Source organism: Myodes glareolus, chromosome 11, assembly GCF_982192425.1.
Source record: "Myodes glareolus chromosome 11, mMyoGla1.1, whole genome shotgun sequence".
Classification (NCBI taxonomy): domain Eukaryota; kingdom Metazoa; phylum Chordata; class Mammalia; order Rodentia; family Cricetidae; genus Myodes; species Myodes glareolus.
In genome coordinates this window covers 39883325-39891260 of record NC_142036.1, presented here as the reverse complement: position 1 = coordinate 39891260, position 7936 = coordinate 39883325, and the positions used below count along the sequence as shown (strand labels likewise).

Sequence of the window (7936 nt, the reverse complement as noted above, 5' to 3'; positions counted from 1 at the left end):
GACCCCAGAGGCTGAGGTTCTTGGGCTAACTCTGCACAACACAGGAGGCAAAGCCATTGAGGGGCTTCTCTTCCAGGCCATACCCTCTCTGCCTGGCTCACACCCGTGCCGGGATAACAGCTATATTTTTTTTAACTCACTTCTCAAATGATTCAAGTGCTAGGTAAGATTTGCCAGCCCCTGCTTGCTGGGGATTCTCTTTGCCCAGGGTGAGTACCATTCACCCTTTGTCTTCTCAAAGTTGGGGAAGAAGTGGGCGGGAGCTTACAAGAAATTGAAAAAGCCAAGCGTTAATCCCTTCTTGCGTAACCAGCACCCCGGAAGAAGGAACAAGCGGATAGTTGATGCCTATATTGAAGCTGTCTGAGATTTTTGGCAATGATTGTTGCATCAGATTAAAATCTAACAAAATATTCTCACTGAGAAGCAAGTAAGAATCTCAGAGAAATCTCTAGAGGTCATTCCAAGGGAGGAAACTGAGGTCAAACAAAGTAATGATGAGAAATCACCTCCTCAGACTCCCAGGCCATTGTGTCACGGGGCATGAAATGTTTGGTCTTACTCAGGGAGCCTGGGGAATGAATCCTTGCGCTGGGTGTCACTTGCTGGACACTTCAGTAATGCTTGTCACTCAGCTTTAGGGACAGTCCTCCCAATTTCCTCATTTTGAACTTGTAGCCATCCATTTCCTGTGGGTCCCGGTGACCAATGCCAGGAACTGGCCAGAGATGTTGACTTAGGGATCTCGTATGTTATATGAGTCAATGAAGACTCGGGCTGACTACCCCCTAAACCGGGAATCTGTGGGCTATCTCCTTTTGCAGGCCTATGAGGATGGCCGGCAGCCATTATGCGCTGGAAAAAAACATTGCAAGACAGGGTTTCTCTGTAGCTTTGGAGCCTGTCCTGGAACTAGCTCTTGTAGACCAGGCTGGTCTCGAACTCACAGAGATCCGCCTGCTTCTGCCTCCCGAGTGCTGGGATTAAAGGTGTGCGCCACCACCACCCGGCTTGGAGTTATTTTCTTCTAGCCGTCTGTGTGCTGCGTAGAGGATCTAGTGCTGCTCACTTTGTGGGATTGCTCAGAGCAAATAAGACCCCTAATGTTGCGTCTTCTTTTCTACGCTTTTGAAGGGCCTCACTCTGCTGCCAAGCCTGGGCTCAAACTCCTGGGCATAGGATCCGTCTGAGTAACAGTGACAAGCAAGGCCTCTGTCTCCGTGCTTGCCTATAGTTATACTTGGCACTTGAGTACTGAACATTTTAATCTGGCATCTAAATAAACTTTGTTTTCAAACCACGGAGTTCCATTGTAACCCAGTCCTACCTCCCTAACTAAGTAGCTGAGGATGACCTTGAACTTCCGATTTTCCTGCTTCTAACTCCAGAGTGCTGGAATTACAGGCTTGCATAAATGTGACTGCTTTCAAGACACTTCTTGAAGGCAGAAGTCACATATTGCACAGTTTTGCAAGTCATTGTAAACTTTGTAAGGTATTTATTACATTAGTGTTCATCCTTTTTTTTTGTTTTTGTTTTTGTTTTGGTTATTCAAGACAGGGTTTCTCCGTAGCTTTGGGGCCTGTCCTGGAACTAGCTCTTGTAGACCAGGTTGGCCTCGAACTCACAAGTGCTAGGATTAAAGGTGCGCACCACCACCGCCCGGCTCATTAGTGTTCATCTGTCCAATGGGAATAATACCATGCGTCCTGCCCTCCACAGTAGTTGTTTCATCTTTCCCTTGAGCAGTAATTTGAAGGCTTTTGTACATTGCGAATGGGAGGGGTCAGAACAAGTCACCAACAGCGGTGCTTGCACTCACTCACAAACGTATTTAATCAAATCTACACACGTAGGCGGTTCCCAAGGCTAACCTTAGCGGAATTTGCTATCTGGAGATTTGTTTTGTTTTCCCGAAGTCAAACAAAGTTGGCTGAGGAAAGATCTGGTTTAAACTGGAAGGTGACACGCAGTACCCAGGAACTGTGTGGCGGACTCTTTAAATACTGGGGTGGAAGGGCGGGGTCGTTGTTAGGGACGCGGTGGAGACGCCTGTTTCCAGGAAGTGACATCAACGGCCGCGGAGATGGACGATTTACTGGACCTGGGCGAGGAGAGACGACGCAGTTCGACCACCTCCGTGAGGAGCGATGATGGGGGCTGGGGGCTGGTTCAACGGGTGGGATAAATGGCCGGACTTCCCGAGAAGCCCGGAGTCGGGCCAGACCCCGACCCAGTCGCCCGAGTGCAAATCCCGAGTGCAAGTCATAACGGAGGGTCTGCGCCCCGCGCCACGGCAGCCCTCGCCCTGGAGTCTAGTCCCCGGAAGTTCTACCAAAAGCTGCTAGGAAAATAGATGGCTGGGTTTCCTTTCTGTAAACCCCTCCTCAGGACTGGAAATCAATACTCCAGTTTATTACGTGGGGGGGAGTAACAACTGGGTAAAAACAAAACCAAACCTGACGCTGGACCAGAATGCACTTAGCCCCGGCGTCCTTGCTAAGTAGAATGGAGGAGGCGTTGCTGTGTAGGTGAAATGTGGAAATTCGTGGAAAGCATTTACTGCCCCGCCTGACCTTCCCTGCTCTTCCCTCCCACGCCAAGACTGGCAGATAGCCAGTAGATAACAGGACTTGATTGAAGACCTACATTTAGTGTTTTCTGACTGTCAGAGCCTCCACCAGGTCTCGATAGCCTTTAGAGTTAGCTGAGATCACTTTGAAGGATTGGGTCACCTGGAAAGTCCTTAGTGTCTGCTGTAAAATCGCAGGGGTTTTGAAGGGCCCTGGAAGCATCCAATGCCCTCCAAGCTGCTAGAGAGGTCCCTGTTGGAGGGAGATGAGAGGGGCTGGAGCCAATTAGTTGAGATTGGAGCAGGGTTTTTAAAAGGCTAAGGACAAGGGGCCACCAGATCTTTGTGATACGTGAATCTTTCTAGTACCAGGGATGTGAATGTTTTGATTTAGTCATTCCAACACAAACATGGATTGCGTTCTAGCGTGCATCAGACTTTGTTCTTCTGACAGAGAACGGAACACCATTGACCTTTGCCCTGGGGGGTGGGGGAGAGAAGGACAGTAAACAGACCACCCTTAAAATACAAGATTTCAACCTATAAAGTTCTTTCCTGTCTTGTCAATTTATAGTGTCTTCAAATAGCCTCCAACAGTCAGAGAAATCCCTTGTCAACAGCGTTTACAGACACACTTGGACAACAAAACAGGGCACCTTCCTGGAGAAGGAAATGGGCTGTATTATCAGGAAGACCATTCCCCCCATTCTTGAAAGATTGGCATCACAACTTGAAGGATTGATAATTGCAGTCTAGTGCCCAGATCGACTTTAGCGTTTTTGGTGCAACACTCCTGAACACCTTTTCTTCTTTCTTAGAGCACTTAGCGCTGAGTTTTCAGTGGGGTGTCATGTGATGAACCCAGGATTCAAAGTCACAAGAAGCCATTGCCACTTAATCGCTTTCTTGGGCCTCAGTTTCCTCTTTTATAAAATAGTGTCAGCCTCAGTCTTTGGCCATACTTTTGTGAGACTCAGAGTCAGGGTAAAAGAGACCCAAAATTGCTATGCTATGATGGCTTTCTGTTTTAAGTAAGTGTATCACACATAGACACTCTTCAGCATCCATTAGTGTTGCTCCAAGTTTTGTTTCTGTCCGGGGGGATGCTGGAGACAGAGCCCCTGCCCACACCTGCAAATGTTTCATCTGGTGACTCAAAATCTTGAAGTGCTCTGCTTTCCAAAGGTGATGTCTCTGCATTCCTGTGCTGGTTGTGACAGGGGTGGGGGCCGGTGATGCCAACCCAACCAGCAGGGCCAGACGTCTCTCTGAATTCCTTTAGTGTCAAATGCCATGAAATTGAGGAATTCTCTCTGAAAGCCTGTCTGGTAGCTGTCTCTGAAGCCCTGCCTAGGAGGTGGGAGCCTTTACTATCAGCTCTTAGCTGTGGCTTGAGGCTTCTGCCCAGGCTAGCTGCATTTCTTTCTTTTCTTTTCTTTTCTTTTCTTTTCTTTTCTTTTCTTTTCTTTTCTTTTCTTTTCTTTTCTTTTCTCTTCTCTCCTCTCCTCTCCTCTCCTCTCCTCTCCTCTCCTCTCCTCTCCTCTCCTCTCCTTCTCTCTCTCTCTCTCTCTCTCGGCAGGGTTTCTCTGTGTAACAGTCCTAGCTGTCCTGGAACTAGTTCTTGTAGACCAGGCTGGTTTCAAACTCATGGAGAGCTGCCTGTCTCTGCCTCCCAAGTGCGCAGATTAAGGGCACGTGCTCCCACTGCCTGGCATTAGCTGCATTTCTAACTGTGTGTCATGGATAGAATAGTGACTTTGCTTTCGTTGTAACTGGCTTTTGAAAATCTCATGATCAGGAGCCTGTACGTTTCCTGTTCTGCCCAACAGAATGGACTTTTGGGTACTTTCCCTTAAGGATTTAGAGAAGCCTCTGTGAATATAACCAAGTTACTCAAATCCCGTTCTCTGCCATGCCATCAAACCTGAGTCCTGGCTTCCCGTTATGCCGTACCCACAAGGCCTCAAATGACGTGCGGTCATCTGTGCTCTGTCTCTCCTTGCAGGGAGCCAAGATGGGCCGCCGAGCTCAACAGGAGTCAACTCAGGCTGAGAATTTCTTCAGCAGCAAGAATTCTTCCCTGACTCAGACTGGAGAGGTGAGTGCTACAGAGACAGAAAGGAAACGAGAAGATGTGGAGAAATGTTCTTTAAGAATAAGCGAACCCTTAATGAGCAGGGCTGTGGTACTCGGCATTTGTTTGCAATACCAGCTTTTCTGCGTGTCTTGATTCGGAAGTTCCTTTCTAGGACATTTGTCCTACTGGGAACATCTTTCCTTTGAGACCTACTGGATTCTAGACCGTTTTGTTTGTTTGTTTGTTTATTTGTTTGTTTTTTCAAATTCATAGTGTACAATTTTTTACTTTATTTTGTTTGTTTGTTTTGGTTTTTGGTTTTTCGAGACAGGGTTTTTCTGTGTAACAGCCCTGGCTGTTCTGGAACTCAGTTTGTAAACCAGGATGGCTCAAACTCACAGAGATCCACCTGCCTCTGTCTTCTCCTGCCTCCACCTCCTGAAAGCTGGGATTACAGGCATGAACTGCCTTGCCCTGTTGTTGCAGATGCTAGGATCAGACTCAGGGCTTCATGCTAGCTGGGCAGGCGCTCTACCAACCGAGCACATCCCCGGCCCTGGCCAGCTTCTCATGCCGCCTGAAGTGAAGCACTGGGAAGCTTTAAAATGCAGAAGTTGTCCAGGTTCTTATCTCCACCGAATAAACACCAGGAAGGCGCACTGGTGCTGTAAGATTGGCTCACACAGCTGGGGGTTTGCTGCCAGTAGCTACCCCTGTCTCCTAGCGTCTCAGGAGGGAAGGAGATTGGGCGGCCTCTGCCTTCTGGCAACTTTTCCAATTGGCCTTGACCCTTATGGAGCGATTCAGCTTCCTTGTGAAGGGCCGGAAATCCAGGGTTCAGTCACCCCCTTCGTTTGGACAGCCTTTGCCTTCTCATCTCCCTGGCCTCTGTAGGCTGTCTTCTTAGGACCACTGCCTCCTGCTTTTACAGTCCCTGCCTGGGGGCAGGCTGGTATGTGCTGATGGTAGTTCTCCACACCTCTCTGCACCCCGCTAGAAAGTCACCAGACAGTAGGAAACCTGGCTTCTTGGCTAGCAACAGTTTGTGGTGGGTGACTGAGGGGACCTGAGCTGAGAGCTCTGGCAGACCATAGGTGCGCACGACCCAGACAGGCTGTACTAACAGATCACTTAGTGGAGATGTTTCCCCTGCGCCAGAAATGATGTCACCCGTTTCACTTTCCTTCTGTGGCCCTGTCTGCAGGGCTTTCATTTTCCCGCTCACTGTAGAAGCATGAGTATGAGGAATGATTATGGTAACCATGACGCCAGCATGTAAAATCTGGCAGCTGACTCTTCTCCATCAGCAGAGGGTATCAGGGCCTGCAGGTCAGATGACCAATCTAAACAGATAACTGGCACCTCGTCCAAGCTGGCGGAGGCTGGCAGGAGATAGATCAGCAACTGCCTGATCTTCTAAGAAATGCTGGCAGACTCTCTCTCTCTCTGTGTGTATTACACATCTGATGCTGAGTCTGGTCCTCTGCAACTTCCTTCGAAGTCTTTATGAAAAGTCATTCTTATCTCTCTGGTGCCCAGCAGGATTCCAGGAAGCCTCCCTCCCCTTTCCTGAGGCCTTGGGGTTTGAAGCGGTGTGAGCAGCCTCCCACAGGACCATATACTCCCTGGGCTGTATGAGACTCCTTGGCCGTTTCTTTCTAAAATTAGATCCAGGATTTGTGCCCATTCACACCCAGTTGCGAGCATACTACTTGGTATGTTTATTTTTATCCCCGCGCTGACTTTATTTAGTGGAGATATCCCTAAAAAACCCTCAGCGTGGTACCTGGGAACTGTCAGACAGACTGGTGGTACTTTGGAGTCAAGTAGGAATTAGTCTGAAATAAATAGTTATTTTAAAGTGAGCTGGTGGAATTGGGCCGTGGAAGAAGGAAGCAGAGATGCCTTGCTTGCCACTGGCTCTTCTAATTGCTTGGCTCTTAAATCCGTTAATCTCTGGAATCCTCCATCTTGTCATTTGCCAAATGGTGATCACAGTGCCAGTAGCTGAATGTGGGGATCAAGTGAGCTATGCATTTAAACACTTTGGCAAGCTGAAAAGCACTGTGCAAGCCCCCGTTCATTCAGCCTCCAGCACGTGGTGAGTGAATGAGCAGCGCTCTGCTGTTCCTGTCCAGGGAGGACGGTTAGGACTGGGCACGGTTCACACGCTGTAAGCCAGGCCCTGGGCATTCTGAGCTGGTTCTCTCCTTCCGCCATGGGTTCGGGGATTGAACTCAGGTCACCAGGCTCACACAGCAAGCTCTTTATGCACTGAGGCTTCTTGCCAGCGCTGCAGTCACCTTGTGTTCGACTTATACAGTTAGACTTTAAATTAAAAAGAAAAAAAAAGTAAAAGGTTAGTAGTTAAAGAATTGAGAAACCTGATGTAAAAGCCCAGATCTGGGGTTTCCCTTGGAAATCAGAAGTTCTTCCCAGTGAGGCCCGTGAACTGGCATTTCTGCGTGGCAGTTGGCTAGGGTACTGGCGCCACTTCCTTATAGGTGACTAGGCCTCTCCAGTATACTGCTTTTCACCTGCCTGTCTTTATTTGTATTGCTAAGGATGGAGCCCAAGGCCTTGCATGTGTTAGACAATGCCTTACCACTGAGCCACACCCCAGCTCGCTCTCACACTCGCTCTCTCTCTTTCTCTCTCTCTTTCTGTCTGTCTCTTTTTTCTTTCTCTTTCTTCCTTCCCTTCCTTCCTTCCTTCCTTTCTTTTTATTTATTTATTTATGTTTGATAAAATGATCTCACTAAGTTGCCCAGGACAACCTTGAATTTACCATCCTCTTGCTTTAGCCTCTGAATAGCTGGAATTATAGGCATGTGCTGCTGTTTCCAGCTTGTATCACTGCTACTACTACTGCCACTAGTTTCTTCTTCCTTCTCATCCCCTTTTGCCTCTTCTGCCTCTTCCTCCTTCTTCCTTCTCTCTTCTCCTCTCTTCTTCTTCTTCTTCTTCTTCTTCTTCTTCTTCTTCTTCCTCTTCCTCTTCCTCCTCCTCCTCCTCTTTTTTCTTCTCCTCCTCCTCCTCCCCTTCTTTCTCCTCCTCCTCCTCCTTCTCCTCCTCCTCCGCCCCCCCCCCCCCCCTGTAGCTGTCTTGGGACTGGTTTTATAGACCAGGCCTGCCTCTGCCTCCCAAGTGCTGGGTCTGAAGGGCCCAAGTGCCACCCCCACCTGCATTTCTTTTTTTGTTTGCTCGCTTGTTTGTTTACTTTGTAGCTCAGGTTGGCCTCAAACATCATGGTCTTTCCGCTTCAGCCTCCTGAGCACTGGGATTGC

General features: G+C 48.6%; 1 protein-coding gene across 1 annotated transcript in view; it reads left to right on the top strand.

Moving 5' to 3' along the window:
* Positions 1-2006: 2006 nt before the first annotated feature.
* The window catches only part of Ift43 (intraflagellar transport 43), a 79430-nt gene continuing 73500 nt past the window's right edge, over positions 2007-7936 (top strand). Inside the window, exons 1-2 of the mRNA XM_048449252.3 lie at positions 2007-2140; positions 4578-4670. Of these exons, the coding sequence (XP_048305209.1) occupies positions 2087-2140; positions 4578-4670 (147 nt within the window). The 5' untranslated portion in view covers positions 2007-2086. The remainder of the gene's footprint in view (positions 2141-4577; positions 4671-7936) is intronic.